Source organism: Eulemur rufifrons, chromosome 7 (genome assembly GCF_041146395.1).
Source record: "Eulemur rufifrons isolate Redbay chromosome 7, OSU_ERuf_1, whole genome shotgun sequence".
NCBI lineage: Eukaryota > Metazoa > Chordata > Mammalia > Primates > Lemuridae > Eulemur > Eulemur rufifrons.
The window spans coordinates 134,093,459-134,110,708 of NC_090989.1; the positions used below are offsets into that span (position 1 = coordinate 134,093,459).

General features: G+C 40.2%; 1 protein-coding gene across 3 annotated transcripts; it reads left to right on the top strand.

The window, feature by feature from the left end:
• The first annotated feature begins 4 nt into the window (after positions 1-4).
• On the top strand, positions 5-9,199 carry OXSM (3-oxoacyl-ACP synthase, mitochondrial). 3 transcript variants are annotated; one of them, XM_069473307.1, is made up of 4 exons: positions 5-64; positions 4,651-4,904; positions 5,734-6,747; positions 8,797-9,199. In XM_069473307.1, the coding sequence occupies exons 3-4, from the start codon at positions 5,765-5,767 to the stop codon at positions 9,197-9,199; spliced, it is 1,386 nt and encodes a 461-aa protein (XP_069329408.1). In that variant the 5' UTR covers positions 5-64; positions 4,651-4,904; positions 5,734-5,764. The 3 variants fall into 3 exon arrangements, with proteins under 3 accessions (XP_069329408.1, XP_069329410.1, XP_069329409.1); XM_069473309.1 differs by lacking the exon at positions 5-64 and having other exon boundaries at positions 4,711-4,904; positions 5,913-6,747; XM_069473308.1 differs by lacking the exons at positions 5-64; positions 4,651-4,904 and having other exon boundaries at positions 5,731-6,747.
• Positions 9,200-17,250: the final 8,051 nt, after the last annotated feature.

Here is a 17,250-nt window from a genome sequence, read left to right on the forward strand (position 1 = left end):
GGGGCGGGGAACGTGGCCCGGAGCTGCGGGGACTTTTCGGGTGGCGTGAGGGGCTGTTCGGCAGGTGAGGGGACTTTGTCCGGCAAGGCTGTTCGGGGCTGGGGAGGAAGGCCGGGAAGGCAGGTGGGTTCGACTAGGAAGGGTAGGGTGCCTGGTCGTAAGGGCTGGGGGGCTTCTGTCGGGAGGGGCGGTGGCCTGGTTGGGAAGCCGAGGAGGGGGGATTGGCCGAGAGGGGCGGAGTGCCAGGTCTTCAGGGCTGAAGAGCTCGTCTTGGAAGGGTGGGAGGCTTCGGCCAACAGGGACTGAGCCAGTAGTCCCGTGCCTCACAGAAACGCGGATTCCTCCGCGACCCACGGTCAGTTTCAATTGATCGAGCTGCTAAGGTGGAGCAACCGCCTATACCGCGGCTCTCCCTTCCCCACAAATAAAACCACCTTCTCTTCGCAGGTTGTCAGGGCGTTCTAGACAGATGTAGATGAAAGACCCCAGAAGGAAGGAACAACAAACGTTCAAAACAAAAGCGTAGCTGTAAACTCTGCTGGGTTTATGATGTATGATTTCCTTTCAGAATTACGTAAAAAATTGAAAAGCTCTTATTTAAGGCCCAGCTCAAGTAGTATGATTCCTCTGTAAAGAAGTGTTTTTTAAACCACAAGTTGAAATGTATTAATGAGTGGGCTCAGTTTACCGTCTGGTAACCAGCATAAAACACATACACAATAATAACAAAATAGAACAGAATAGAATAGGGGGCGGGGAGAATAAAAACTTGCATCCCACCTAGTAAGGGTGTTATTTTGTGAGTCTTGTTCTGCAGGTAGATCATGTGATCAGTGTCTTTTATTCCTATTAGAAGATGCATGCCTAACTACTTTAATGCAGCGTCTGCCTCACCATGCCTTTGATAGTATACTTCACCAATGGCTTCCTTCTTTTTAGAAATTCCTTTCCAAACCTCAACAAATATTTTTCTTGACCTTACGTTTTTAAGATAAGTTATTTGTGTAAGTAACCTCTTAAAAAGTTATTGATGTTTCATCCGTTTGCTTTTCAGATTTGAATTTTTTTCCAGTATCTCTGAGCAAGCCCATGAGATGTGCTATCCACTTTAATTACCATTAATCTGCCAGATATGTGTAAGTTTTTAATAAACAAGTAGGTTTTTGGACCAACTTGGAAGAATAGTGTGTTCAACAGATAGTATGTTGCTAGCAGCTGTAACTAAAATTTTCAATGGCTTAATGCAAGAGAAATTTCTTTCTGGCTCATATGACAGTTTAATAATGTCATTAGTCAGTGAGCCCATGGTCCTTCCATCCGTTGTAATAGTAGTAAACAAACATTTTCTATAAGGAGCCAGAGAGTAAATGTTTTAGGCTTTATGGACCACAGGGTATGTCTCAACTACTAATATTTAAACTCTGCCTCTGCAGTTGCACCTTCCGTAGGCAATACTTTAAAATGAGTGGGGCATGGCTATGTTCTAGTGAAATTTTATTTACAAAAATAGGCAGTCTGCTGGGTTTGGCCTGCAGGTTATAGTTTGCTAACTCCTGCCATAGAGCCTCAGAGACTTATGCATTTAGTTAGTGGTTGGGCAAAAAAAAAAAAGGGGGGGGGGGCACACCTACTTTTTAACCACATGAGCCCAGAAATCACATAGAGCATTTTCTCTACCATATGGTTAGCAAGAATGAGGCTCCATCTAGATAAAAACGGGGGAGGCTGGGAAAGGTAGTACCTAGATGGACAGGTACCTCTCACAACTACATAATGGGATGAGAGGGTGGCAGGGCTGGGGTTATAACTAGCTGTCTCTACCACAAACTATATTCCCCTTAATTTGGGTTTCTTTTTTCCACCGGCACATTTATTTATCCTTACAATATATAAAGATATATATTATACAGTATTTATGATTTTTTTTTAAAGCAACAGAACACGTCTTTTTCAAATACAATCTTAGACTCTATATACAAAACACCAAAGTGGAAATGCTCTGGAATTGAAGCAAGGAGGATAGGGGAGGGGCAGAATGCTGTCAGCTTAGCCTTCTCCTTGACAGATATAATGGCCATAAAGTACTTTGTGGGGGAATATGCCACCACAGTGTGAAAACCAATGCCATAGCATTAATACTGTGATGATAATGTATAGTTCATAAAATCATAAAAATCACCATTTAGTTTTTTAAAATCACCTGAAATTTGAGTCCTTCCAGATAACTCTTTATCAACATCTCTAAGTTCTTGAGTAACTAGTCTCTTTTGGATATCACCAATTATAAAGCTATTAAGGGAATTCATTACAATAAGGGGTTTTGTCTTACTCTTTTCCTCCTCTTCCATGTATCAAGTTGAAGACATTTTGATTCTTCAGTTTTCTTTAGAAAAGCTGAAGATATTAAGCTACCGTTAGTTTCCTTATATCCATCATTGCTTCAAACGACCAAAGGATTGTCTAGTATTAAATCAGCTTTAAACTTCCTATTCTTTTGATTTTTTTTTTGTTCTAAAATAATGAATTTTTTTTTCAGGATTCCACCTTTATTAAGAACATCATCTCTGGAGCTGACACATTGTGGCACTATTCTTAAATGAAATAGAAAAAAGAAAAAACTCACTAAATTTTCCCCAAGATTAGTAAAGTTAACCTCAATAAAGATCATCAACAAGGAGAGGGGTTGAAGCCTTTCAGGAACTGGTGTGGTGATGCACTATTGTGTGACTGTACTAAGTGATTAACCAACAACTATTTATTCAGGGCCTGCTGTGCACAAAGCATTCTGAGATAGATAGCATACTTTTAATCTAGTAGGGAAGACAAATCTAATGATAATAACTTACACACAAATAGACCTTTAGTTGAGGAAACAAAAGTTACTGTGAAGAGAAAAACAAAAGACATTTGGAAAAAAGTGCACAAAAAGGGGCCATATATAGCAAATGTGAGGGTGTTTTTCATTCTTTCCATAATTCACTTATTCACCAGACATTTATGAAGTGACTGCTAAATGCCAACCACTGTGCTAAGCACTGTTAAACAGTGAAGGAGATAAGCATGGTCCCTACTTTCATGGAAATTATGAGTTTAGAGCAGTGGTTAGACCAGCATCATCAGCATCATCAGGAAACTTGTCAGAAAGACAAATTCTGAAGCCCCATCTTTAAAGGCTGGGCCTAGCAACCTGTGTAGTAACAAGCCCTTTAGGTGATTTTGATACACATTAGTTTGAGAACTACTAGTTTAGAGGAAGGAAAATTTAATTGTGAGCTCCAGTTTCATTGAGGAGGGAGAATTTGAACATAATCCTCAGATTAAGAAGGTGAGAAAGGGGACAGAGAATTTCCTAGCTGTGAGGGAAAAACCCACCCCCACCTAATCAGGGACAATAATATCCTAGCAATATTTCCTTCTCAACATCTGCATCTCTCTTCCTTGCCATTGCCTTAGTTCAGAGCCTCATCATGTTTATCCAGTTTCAACTCTCTTCCCTGTGTTCATTTCCCACATCCTTCCAATCCACCCTGTACATTGTTGCAATAGCAATTTTTCTAAAGCGCACATCTGATCATGTTATTCTCCTGGTAAAAAGTTTTCTATGGTTTCTTCTGCCCACATTCTGAAGTCAAATGGTGCCAGGAACCAGGTAACTTAAATGTATGAAGTGGCTTTCTAGAAGACAAAAAGGAGTAGGGAAGACTGGTGAGGGGAAAGAGAGTTTACCATGATATTCCCAGAGGAATTTAGATTTAGTGAAAGAATTTTGCACTACAAAATAGGCCATGGCTACCAGCATATGATCTCTGACCCATGGGATCAAATCCAAAGTCTTCAGTATGACACCCAAAGCTTCTGTGATCCAGCCTCTGCTTTACTCTCAGGCTTTTACTATTGCTTTGTCCCACACCTCATTTGACATTGATTATATTGCAATACTCAGCAGTTTGTGGAAGATACCATGACACTTCTGCCTTTAGGCCTGTGAACAACAGATGGTCAATAAATAGCACCTAACTGACTGCTTGCTTTTTTATATTTACATGTTATATTCTCCCTTTACAGATTCACAGCCAGCTCTGTGCAAATAAAGCAAATGAATTTTTCAGACACAAATAAATGTCTCCATTGTTGTCAGACATTAGGTATGGTATTTTGAACACTGCCCTAGATCTGGAGACAATTTTTAAAAAGTAAAAACTGTTATAATTACAAAAGCATTATCTATTGTAGAGAAGGCAGTAAATAAAGCTAAGCAAAAATAAGGAGGGAAACATCATAATCATTGTATATTCTTGCAGACCTCCAAAAATTATTTTTGAAAAAATGGATAAATACTGTTTTGTAGGTGGATATACCTCCTAACAAATAGTGTCAACATCTTTGCACATTAATACTCACCTGTAAAATCCTTTTAATTGGCTGCATGACATTTGGATGTGTCACAAAATACACAATTTCCTGATGTTGGGCATTTTTGTTCTACTTTACTCATTATAAACTGTGGGAAGTACAGTAATAACTTTGAGGCTACAGTAAGTCCTTAATTCTTCCCTAGAATTGCAGTAGAATATGGTGTCTCTTCTCCGACAACACGCAAATATTTGGGCATTACCAAAGAAAAATTCTCTCTCATCGCGTTATTCGCAGGTCCTTAATTATCTGCCAGTCACTGTGGTTCCGACAGTGGTGTGTCTAGCAGGGCGAACAGCTACCCTGCCACCGCCCACCATCTGACCTCCGCCAAGGTGACGCGGCGCAAAGTGAACCGGCTGGAGCCGGCTTGGACGTGACGCGTGCGTGCGGCCGCGCATGTGCATACGTGCGTGTGCGTGCGCGCGTGCGCTCGAGAGCGTCATCACCGAGCACCCGTGGCTGCGCGTTCTGCGTTAGCCCTGCTACAGGTATCACTCGTTCGCTGCTTTCCTCCTTCGCCCCTCCACAGCCCAGATCGGGTCAGGGATGAATTTCGAGAGGGGAATCCGAGGATCTGGGGCCTGATTTCTTTTCCTCTCAACACACTTTTTTTGGGTGTGTGGTGGTGCTTGAGAGGGCGGTGCAGGGAATGGCCACACCCTTTTACTCCAGCCCCTGGCCTTCATAGTACACCTGGAGTGATCGATCAGCTAGTCTTAACCTCTCCTTCCACAGATGACCCGTTTGGAGAAGTTTAGAGGAGTGGAAAGACCTGTTCCCTTCTCCCAGTCGCAAGCCTAGTCACAGAGTCGATTGTCAACCCAGGCGTCCAAACCATCAGGCTAGGGCTCTTGGTCCTGGGTGGCCTTTCGAAAAGGCTGGTTATCTCTAGGGATCGAAGGCTGATAAAGCCTGCTTACTGCACCTCAAAGAAAAGGCCCTGTGCCTTTTCTGTGCCACTGCCGCCAGAAATGCTATTTGGAATAAGACCTCAGTAATCCTGAAAAAAGATATTTTCTGCAGCCCTGATCAGGTTAGGAGTGCCTTTATACTTCTTGTTAATTCTGATTTGGTGACTTGAATGAATTCATTTTTTTGTCTTCCAATGTCTGAGGGTACTTACAGTCTAAAAAGGGAGTTAGGTCTAACTAACCACGTGGTCTGAGGATAAAGTATAAATTAAAATGATGTAACAATTATTTTCCCTGGGTGCATTAGCCCCTCACATCAAGCACCCAAAAGAACACCTTAGATGTTATTTGGCCCGTAAGATTTTAAACAGTGAATACCTTTTGAGTGTGTTGTGGTCTGTTACAGGAATGTGTTTCTGATCATCAGAGTCTCAACCATGTTGTCAAACTGCTTGCAGAATTTCCTGAAAATTACAAGCACTCATCTTGTATATTCAAGATTATGCCAGCGGTTGACAAGAAGTAAAAGGAGGTTTTTTGGAACTTTGCCAACATCTAAATTGTGTAGGCGGGTTGTCATTACAGGCATTGGCTTAGTGACTCCTCTTGGTGTTGGAACGCAATTGGTATGGAATCGTCTTATTCAAGGAGAAAGTGGAATTGTTTCAGTGGTTGGTGAAGAGTATAAGAGTATCCCTTGCAGTGTTGCTGCTTATGTGCCAAGAGGTTGTGATGAAGGTCAGTTCAGTGAACAAAACTTTGTGTCCAAATCAGATATCAAGTCCATGTCTTCTCCCACCATCATGGCCATTGGGGCTGCAGAATTAGCCATGAAAGATTCTGGCTGGCATCCTCATTCCGAAGCTGATCAAGCAGCCACTGGTGTTGCAATTGGCATGGGAATGATTCCTCTTGAAGTTGTTTCTGAAACTGCTTTGATGTTTCAGACAAAAGGTTACAATAAAGTTAGCCCATTCTTTGTTCCTAAGATTCTGGTCAATATGGCAGCAGGCCAGGTCAGTATTCGGTATAAACTCAAGGGCCCCAATCATGCAGTATCCACAGCCTGTACCACAGGAGCTCATGCTGTGGGAGATTCTTTTAGATTTATAGCCCATGGTGATGCTGATGTGATGGTGGCTGGAGGTACAGATTCTTGTATTAGCCCTTTATCTCTTGCTGGGTTTTCCAGAGCCCGGGCTCTGAGCACAAACTCAGATCCTAAGTTGGCATGTCGACCGTTTCATCCAAAGAGAGATGGTTTTATAATGGGAGAAGGCGCAGCTGTGTTGGTGCTGGAAGAACATGAACATGCTGTTCAAAGAGGGGCCCGAATTTATGCAGAAATTTTGGGCTATGGACTCTCAAGTGATGCTGGTCACATAACCGCCCCCGATCCTGAAGGAGAAGGTGCCTTAAGGTAAAGACTGGTTGTTTCTTTCAAAATATGTCTTCAAATAAGATACTTTATTTATTGCAGTCCCAAATTAGGAAGAATTGTAGTATCAGGCCTTGGTATACAGTATCTTTATTGTTTTTCCATTTTAGACTAAACATGGTTTTGAATTCTTGGCTCTAAACATTTGAAATATTTGAAAACATTTGAACATCCTTACAAAAATTGCATTTAATTAAGGCCAATAAAGTTGTGAAGAAGACCATGTGTCTCTGCCAACTTTTCCTGCTTCCATGTCTGCTTAACAAGCATCAGTGTGCACCCTCCCACAGTCGTCCTCCTCCTCCTCAACCCTTCATCAGACTTGGAGAGTAAAATCAACCCTTCTAGATGTGTCTGGTCTCCGCTCCATTTCAACAGGCTTCTGTTCTTTTCAGATGAGCACTTCTCAATCTTTACCCAGAGATCTTATTAAAATGCTGATTCTGACTCTGTGTGTCTGGGGTGGTACTTGAGGTTCTGTATTTCTAATAAGCTCCCAGGTGATGGTGATGCTGCTGGTCAAACGGCCATACTTTGAAAAGCAATTTAACAGTTGTAGAAGAGATAAGTAGTGTGTTGTTTTTTTTTTTTTTTTTTTTTTTGAGACAGAGTCTCGCTTTGTTGCCCGGGCTAGAGTGAGTGCCGTGGCGTCAGCCTAGCTCACAGCAACCTCAGACTCCTGGGCTTAAGCGATCCTACCGCCTCAGCCTCCCGAGTAGCTGGGACTACAGGCATGTGCCACCATGCCCGGCTAATTTTTTCTATATATATTTTAGTTGGCCAGATAATTTCTTTCTATTTTTAGTAGAGACGAGGTCTCGCTCTTGCTCAGGCTGGTCTCGAACTCCTGACCTTGAGCGATCCACCCGCCTCGGCCTCCCAGAGTGCTAGGATTACAGGCGTGAGCCACCACGCCCGGCCAAGTAGTGTGTTAAAAAAAAAAAAAAAAAACCTGATAATGTGTCTATGTGTTAGCTAATAGCTTAGTGTTCTTAAATCATATTACGTTTTACTGAGTTAAATTAGCCAGGAGTTAGCAAACCTTTTCTGTAATGGAACAAGTAGTAAATATTTTTGGCTTTGTGGGCCGGAGTCTGTTGCAACTATTCAACTCTGCCATTGTAGTGTGAAGGCAGCCATAGAGAACACATAAATGAATGGGCATGGTTGTGTTCCTATGAAAGTATTTACAAAAGCAGGCATCTAGCCAGGGCCATGGTTTATCAACCCCTAAGTTACACTTTTGAGTTTTAGTGAGTAGTTGCTGGTGCTAAAAATGTCAAGCATAGTAACAAGCTAGATGAAGAAATAGCAATATTTAAGAGAATCGTTTCGGCACACTTCAAATTATACTCTAAGCTGCCTATTAAGAAATATCTATATAGATGTAGATATAGATATATCTCAGGAACTAAAAGGATATTGACACAAAAGGTGTTCAAAAGTTCTTCCAGAGAAATTTTTTTATTTTTAGAATTTGTTTCTTTGTTTTTTGATTTGGCTTCTTAATTCTTTATTTATTTAGAATTATTAATAACCTAAATAAAGAAGACTTTGAAAAGTTATTTGAAGCACTGAAGTAGTAGATTATTGGGAAATATGCCAAGTTTTACATTTAAATATGAAAGAAAACATTAAAATGTAGTTATAATGCTCATTAAAAATTGCCACATTCATAAAAAATCCCTAGAAGAAAAATTATTCTGGTCTTGACTCAATATGGTTTTTCCTCAAGGAAAAGTGCCAATTCAAATAAATGGAATTATATTTTATTAGAGATTATACAGTCCATGGGCTTGTGTGTTTAACTCATGGTGATGAATCACTCCAAAGTGTGTGGTTCATAATTTCCATGCAGATGGCATTCTAACTGACATGGTACTCCAAGATGGAATTCTGTTACTAGAGCGAAGGATTCTTTTCATTTAGTGTACTAGGATACCTATATTTCTTTCACATAAGCCATACAGAAAAAGAATCTCCTGTTAAACTTAGTCCTGATACATTAAATTTCTTTTCTTATTTTATCAGATGTATGGCTGCTGCTATAAAAGATGCAGGTTTACAACCTGAAGAGATTTCTTACATCAACGCACATGCTACTTCCACACCATTGGGAGATGCTGCTGAAAACAAAGCTATCAAACATCTCTTCAAAGACCATGCATATGCCCTTGCAGTTTCCTCAACTAAGGGAGCCACAGGACATCTGCTGGGAGCTGCAGGGGCAGTCGAGGCAGCTTTTACCACACTAGCTTGTTATTATCGAAAACTACCACCTACTTTAAACCTGGATTGTACAGAACCAGAATTTGATCTCAATTATGTTCCAGTAAAGGCACAGGAATGGAAAACTGAGAAAAGATGTATTGGACTCACCAATTCGTTTGGTTTTGGTGGTACTAATGCAACACTTTGTATTGCTGGCATGTAGGACAAATCATTTGTAATTAAATATATTGACTTTTTAAATGTTATAAGTGAAGAAATAATATATACCTGTATATCTATCTATCAATACCCAGATGCCTTTTATGTGTCAGGATTTCTCAACCTTGGCACTATTGATATTTTGGGTTGGATAATTCTTTTTTGGGGAAAGGGAGGTTGTCCTGTGTGTTGTGGAATGTTCAACAGCATCCTCTTCTCTTCCTGCTGGATTTTAATAGCAGCTCCTTCCCCAGTTTGACAAGCAAAAATGTTTCTAGACATTACCAAATGTTTTCTGGGGGACAAAATAACTCCTGCACGAGAACCACTTATCTGTGTTTTCCTAATACTCCAAATCAAACAACTTTCTATGACCTTTCACCTACTCCTGTCTCTTTCATGGACATTTAGTGAGTAGCTACTCTGTGCTATATAGCGTTGCTGCAATGTGCAACTCCAAGTGTACCATTCACATACAACATACAGGGAGAAATACAATATAACTGGGAGTTTGCATCATTGATCAATATTCTTTGAGTACATCTGTCAGCTGGTAATGGTCCGTATACCCTTCACTTATCTAGCTCTCTTTTCTATATATTATCCTTACTATAATTCAGTAAATCAATGAAATTTCCCTAAACTCCCAAGCCATTAGTTCTCTGAAAGAAGAAAGTGAAATTGGTTTGGCATTATTTCTTTTTATTCTTTTTGTATTTGCGCTGGCACATAGTGATTAATGGAGATAAAACCCTTTGGGAAGTAGAGCAGAAATTATTGGTGACTCAGGCCACATCCCCTCAGCCCTCCTCTAACTTCATCGCAGCTTTGGTGGTTTCTTATGTTCTTCCAGCATACCACCACAAGTACTGGTGGTCCCTCTATTTTTCTGCCTTTGGGCTCTATCTAAAGCCAACGGATCTAGTTCATGTACAGCAGGCTGGAAGTGTTGGGAGGGAGAGGAGGACAAGTTCCCCAGAGGTGACACTCAACCAATAAGGGATGGCAGTTGGTGCATAAGTGCCAACTGAAAGGAGGGATATCTAAGGTTCTACACGGTTCCTGGGATCCCCAGTGAGAGGGAGCTTCAGTTGCCCATAGCAGTAACTTACACTCCCTTTACTGGCTCTTTTTTCCCTTTCCTGTCCCCTCCCCACACTTCCTCATTTTTAATCATGTTCTCAGGAATCACCTCCCAAACAAACCACCTTTTCTCAGGCTTTGCTTTCTGGGTGACTGTCAAACTAAGGAAGTTTATGTTGTAATGGAAGTTTATATATCAACAGGATAGGGTGAATAAGGGGATAAACAGGATCTGCAGAAATAAATAAGAGTTTCCCATATTTTAGATGCTAAGGCAGTAAGGATAATGCCACTTAAGCCATTTAAGGTTTGGAATGGCTTTGTAATATGTCAGTTTGGTTAGGCTGAACTACGTTTCCCAGCGTTTCCTTTACTGAATAGTCTTAGTTAGGGTGGTCCATAAGAGATTCTTTTGGGAGATTTAGAGGATGGAAGTGAATCACTGGCCATTTTGTAGCTCATACATGTCTCTTGCCTGCCGGCTTCCCTTGGTGTGAGGCATTGGCTGATCCTGCAACTACTTCACCTTCCTGTGGATCTTCCTTGAGCTTCTCTGGCTCCTGGACCAGGTAGCTCCATGTGTTTAGCTCCATGATAATGAAAGGCTCCAGCTTCCGTCCTATGCCATCAAAATCAGGCAGTAAGAGCTGACAGGTTTCATTTCATTCTTGTGTTTGTGGGCTCCAGCTTGTTATAATAACTTTACATCTTCTCTTCCCAACTCCCTGCCCTGTGGACTTCAAACTCCAGCATCAGAAGATAACAGTTGAACGTAACAGTATTACAATTACCATTTAACCAGTTGTCACAATTGTGGAAGGCCAAATACCTATAACAAGTATCTATATCTGTTTTAGTGGTTCTGTTTCTCTGATTCAACCTGACTGATACAGGTGAAGAATGGGGGTTATTTGGAGTGACATAATCATATTTACTTTTAAAAACAACACTGACTTCAGAGTGAAAAACGTATTGGAGGGAAGCTTGATTCTCTTAAGGGAAAACAGTGAGAAGGGTGTTATAAAATCCAGGTAAGAAAAGATTGTAGCCTGGATGAAGCAGAATATTTTGACCCAAGTTTCTTTCAAGTTGAAAAGCTTCTTGTTGTTTTTATAATCAACTTTGCTAGGGCATAACTTATATACAGTAAAATGCACCATTTTTAAGTATATAGTTCAATGAATACTGATAAAGGTATGCACACAAAGTAACCACTACCTCAATCAATTTCTATCATCCCCAAAATTCCTTTGTGCCTCTTTGCAGTCAGTCCCTCCAGCTCCAGATAATCACTGAAGAGCTTTCTGTCACTATAGATAGAATTTACATTTTCTACAATTTTATATAAATGGAGTCCTGTAGAATATGCTTTTTTACTACTGGCTTCTTTCGTAATGTTTTTGAGGTTTTATCAGTAATTCGTTCCTATTTTATTGCTGATTTTTTTTTTTTTTTTTTTTTTGAAGTGGTCTTGCTCTGTTGCTGGGCTAGAATGCAGTGGCATCACCATAGCTCACAGCAACCTCAATCTCCTGGGCTCTAGCAATCCTCCTGCCTCAGCCTCCAAAGTAGCTAGGACTACAGGCGTGTGCCACCACACCCAGCTAATTTTTCTATGTTTTGTAGAGATGGAGTCTTGCTTTTGGCTGGTCCCAAACTCCTAACCTCAAGTGGTCCTCCTGCCTCAGCCACCCAGAGTGCTAGGATTACATATAGGCATGAGCCACTGCGCCCCGCCTGAATTTTTAAAATTCTTTAATCAGTATAGATACCCTTGACTTTTACTCTGTTCCTAATCCCTACTTAGCTTATTTTTTAATTTTATACTTTGTCTCACTGTTATTTCTTAAATGAATATGTATTGCCTTTTGAACAGAAGAAAGTCAAGGATTTTTTAAAAAATCTATAGAACAAAAACATCCAAAGCAAAGAATGCTTTCGCTAAAAATCACAAACATAGAAGGGGTTTAACAAAGGATACACACACATACACACAATTATATATGTTACTGAGATTATTAAAAGTACTGCTAGATATTTGACAATTCCCTGTAGCCTAGCGCCATGTGTATATGACTAGTTTTGGACCCAAATATTCCCCCCTCATCCCCAGGGTATTTACATTTAAGGAAGAAAGAGAACTTAATAATAATAGCAAGCTCTTGTTAGTTCAGGTCATCTGAGAAGCAGATACCCAAACAGGATTTTCTGTGTGAGATATTTATTGGAGAAACATCTGTGAAGGATAAAGGAGAGAGCAGAAGAAGGCAGAACCTTCAGACTGTGATAAAAGTCTGACACCTGTGAAGGTGAGGGGACACAGGAATGAAAGAGGATTGTGTAGGAAAGGTCTCAAGCTCAAGTGACATTCTAAGAAAGTTTTGGTCAGTCTAATGGGGAGTTCATGATCCAAAATCTCTTAAAGGAATCCCACATCTCTCAGGAATGGGCCTGCCATTAATACCCTCACCGTGTCTGGTCATTGGCTGGGAGCTGCCTGGGCACAGCAGATCCAGACCACATTTTCCATGGCCATTGTAATCCATCTCTTGCACCACAGAGATCTGTTTCTCCAAGCAGGTTCATGGGACAGCCCTTCCATGGTTCCCATGGGCCTCTCTTTCTGAGGGATTATTTATTTTTCTTTTTATTTTTTAAAATTAATGTAGATTTATGGGGTACATGTGCAGATTTGTTACATGGATATATTATGTATGGGGAAATTGGCTTTTTGTTTAACCCTCTAAGGGAAAATTTGGAAGAGGGAAGTTAGTAGGACAAACTATAGTTTCTGATGCTGCAGTTGGTCTCAGGTCCACAACTGGTACTCATCCTCTCCCTAATCCACTATTCATTCTAAATTCCCCTCACCCTCAGCTATCATTTTGGCAGGCTTGGTGGCTTCCCTGGTGATGTGACCGAAACCTTCAATCCTGAGGAATGTAAGTTTCTGATGATCATACTAGACCTTTTTCAGGCAGCGGTTGCTGCATGTATCATAGAGCACTGGAATCAGGAGGCAAGAGGATACTAGGAGGTCCCCAAGCAGACCACCTAGATGCCACGTGCATTCTCCCTTTCCTAACTGTGTGAACACAGCGCTACCTTCTCCAGCTGACTAGGGTCCAATAGCACAGCCAGGTCCTAGTGGCATCTAAAGCCTTATTGACTGTGATACCTGCTGTGTCCCCTGGGAAGAGTATGTGCCCTTTGGAGACCATGACTTGCAACACTGCAGAGCCCAGAGGTGCAAAGATGGGAAGCACAAAATTCCTTATTGTGATCGGATCATTGGAAATGATGCTAAGTGGGGCCACTCCTGTTTTCCAGCTCCCTTGGTTCCTGAACTTATGTGTTTTTATTAGAAACTTAGCCCCATAAATAGGCCTTTGATTTAAGTATATGCTGCATCCTGAGGATAGTACCACGTCCAGTCAGAATGTTGCCTCTGAGCTGTGATTCAGGTGTGCCTATGGAAGACTGTTCTAGCTTTGTTGAACCTGGCAGCTTCTGGATGATGTGATATGTGATACAACCCATCGATCCATGGCTATAGGCCTACTCCCATGGGCCTGTAGACCTTTGCTATGCAGTAGGTCCCCCTGCTCAGATGCTGTGTTATAAGAGATCCCATGCCTGTGGATCATGTATTCCACAGGGCTGCAGATAGTGGTGCTAGCTGAGGCTGTGAGCAGGAAAGGCAAACCCACACCTGAAATAGCTATCAATGTCGGTGAGGATGAACCACAGGTACTTCTTTTTGAGGTAGATTGGACATTCAGAAGAGCCAACTTCTTGGCCTTTCTGTTTCCAATCCCCACTGCTTCCCAAACACCATTCATTCTTGTCATACAAATTGATCTTTGTACAGTATAAATCAAATCATGTCATTTCCCTGCTGAAAACCTGCTAATGGCTTCCCATTTGACTTAGGATGAAATTCAAACACTTCACCAAGGCCTGTGAGACCCCATGTGATCTAGACATGACCTCCCTCTCTAATCTCACCTCATGCCATGCTGGTGTTGTGGTTTTTTCCCCCCCTCCCCCCATTCCTCAATAACCAAGTTCATTTCTGCTCTTGACCTGGAACACTATTTTTTATTTATGTGAAATTTGCTGCTGCTTGTTATTTGGGTTTCAGCACAAATGTCTCTTTTTGAAAGAGACCTTTCCTAGCTAAAGTAGCCCCTAGCTCCCTAAAGTAGCCCCATTTATTCCTTTCTAATCTCTTTCCATCCTGGAGTCCTGTTTTGTTTCTTCATATTTGTTATACCAACAGAAATGATCTTTTTAAAAAATATATATCTTTTAGGCCTTTTTATTCCTCTGTTAGAATATAAGTTTCATTGGAGAGATCTTATGAACAAAAATAGCATTGTGAACAAAAATAGTATTCCTTGAACTAAGCAAAGTGTGTAGCATATACACATGTACACACATACATGTACACACACAAACACACATACCAACTCAAACAAAAAAAATTTAGTCCCACCAATTACTGAAAATATCTCTGTTACAGGAAGGACAGCACAGAGAAGTTCATTCATGGTCTTAGGAGAATGAGAGAGCTATTGTTTCTTTCAAGAGTAAGTGCAGAGGACGGACTTTCTAGCCATAATTAGCGGAGGGAGTAATACTTATTCTCTGTTACTTGAGTAATGCTTATTCTCTGTTATTAGTTACTTGAGACTCAGCTTTGATCTTTGATAGCAAAGAGGAAAGGGTGATGGGTATCTTGGTAATTTCTTTAGAATTGCTGAGCACAAGCAACATATCTTGAATTATAAGAGACTAAATATGTTATCTTGAACAAAAATGCCTCTAACTCAGGATTCAGCCAATTTTTTTCTGTAAAGGACCAAATAGTAAATATTTTTGGTTTTGTGGGCAATATGGTCTCAGTTGCAACTTCTCGACTCTGCCCTTGTAGTGAAAAAGCAGCCATAGAAAATACGTAAACAAATTGGCATGGCAGGATTTGGCTGGCAGGGGGCCAGATTTGGCCAGTGGGCTGTAGTTTTATGACTCTTGCTCTAACTCTGCAAGGAAACACATTCTCTGAAATGTATAGCCAGATAATTTTCCTATGTCAGTGGAGTACAGAAATTTTGCAGTGTAAGATTAGAATGCTAAATTTTGGTACTGTGATAATAATACCACCACCATCAACAGATAGCTAGTGCTTATGTAGTACTTGTGTGACAGGTATTGTTTCAAGTACCTTTCTTAATATCGTCTATTTAATCCTCACAACAGCTATGTAACTTTGGTAATCCTGTTCTCCCCATTTTATGGATAAGAAATCTGAAGTTTAGTGAGGTTAAAAAGCTGGTCCAAAGTCACACAGCCACAAAGTGATAGAACAGGGACTAAAAAGTGTTTTCTGACTCCAAAGAACAGACTCTTATCCTCATGAATATACCACCTTCCCAAAGAGAATGCATGGACTCTCCCCACCAAGGGAAATCTTATAGGGAGGGGCAGAGCTAACTCTTTGGACCCTGTTCTGAGTTGGGAGAAGGAATGATGAAAAGTTGATTGAACAAACCCTTTTGTTTGTTTGGAAAAGAAGAAAGATGTTGCCTGTTTTGTTATTGAGGGTACTGGCAAATTAAATAAGAATGTATAAAGTCTGATAATCAAACCCCAATCTAAAAATTAGAATGATCCCTCTCTAGCTATAAATATTCTACTGTTTTCAGGTTTAATATATGTGCATCTTTATTTACTTTTTTTTTTGAATCACAATACTTTAAGGGAAGGACTCATTAATTTATAGGTAAAAACACTGATGGTAAATTTATACATATAAAATATCATAGGCATTTAATAGATATTATTTGTACCATAGATAAAAATGCAGATGACATATGACCTATGCTTATTTTAAAAACAAGTGCAGCAGATACTAGTCAGTCCTTTGTCCACACACCTCACTACTTGCTAATGACATTTTACAACCTCACAGTGAACTGAAATATATGTTGCCATTTTGTTCTGGTCTAACTCTAGCAAACAGCACATGAGAACTTTCTTTATCCTTTCACTGCTTAATTGCACCATGGCCAAATTCTGTTAAAGATGGTCTTGTGGTAAATAACCTACCAGAACATCTCCTTGCTTTTCCAGAGTGGCACAGTGGGAGAAATGGAAGATTTGAACTAAATAGGCCTGGATCTAAATCATTATCACTGAGCCTCAGTTTTCTCATCTGTAAAATGGAGTCAATACTACTTATCCAACAATGGTTTTGAGACTCAAATACAGTTACTTGATGTACTAAGTATAATCCTCTGTACAAAGAGTGGTTATTATATTAAAAGAGGAATGTGGTCTTTTTCATATTAATGAATTTTCCAGGAGCTTGATTGCTAAGTTTAGACAACTGCATTGGTTTTTGATTTTATCATAATTTTTATATATCTATATCAATTTATTTTTATTACTATTATTATTATGTTGTCCCTGTGACCTATTATTAAATGGAGAAAATCTTTGTCAAAGTAAGAAGAACCATATCCAGACTTTAGGGATTTCCCCTAAAATAAGCAATCTAGGGCATTGGAATATTAGCAAAGAAGCTCATGAAATTTCTTCTGAAGAGATGAAAGGTTAGAAAGCTGTCTCTCTTGTCTAGCTTAAGCCCACTCCTTCCTAGCAGTAGGGGTGGATTAGATGACCTCTCAAGGTTCCTTCTAGCTGTGGTTTTGTTTCTTGATGTCTATTTAAAGATTATGCTAATATTGCTGATGTGAAATCCTTTGTACACAAAGATGGTTGAAAACACTGGCTCATGATCTGAATCTATGCCTGCCTGGTTAAAATTGTATACTTGAAATTAACAGGACTCAAATGCTCATGTTTTATACAAACCATTGGGGTTTTTTTTCTTCTCAAGAAGATTTTTTTTCAGCTGTATTTTGGCCTAAAGCAAGAGGGAAAAGGTTGATAAAAATGCGTTCAGAT

What these genes read in the sequence shown, in the direction of transcription:
- OXSM (XM_069473307.1), top strand. Translation starts at nt 5,765, where the DNA reads ATGTTGTCAAACTGCTTGCAGAATTTCCTGAAAATTACAAGCACTCAT. An exon ending in GAAGGAGAAGGTGCCTTAAG is followed by an intron (nt 6,748 to 8,796) that starts GTAAAGACTGGT and finishes TTATTTTATCAG; the next exon opens with ATGTATGGCTGCTGCTATAA.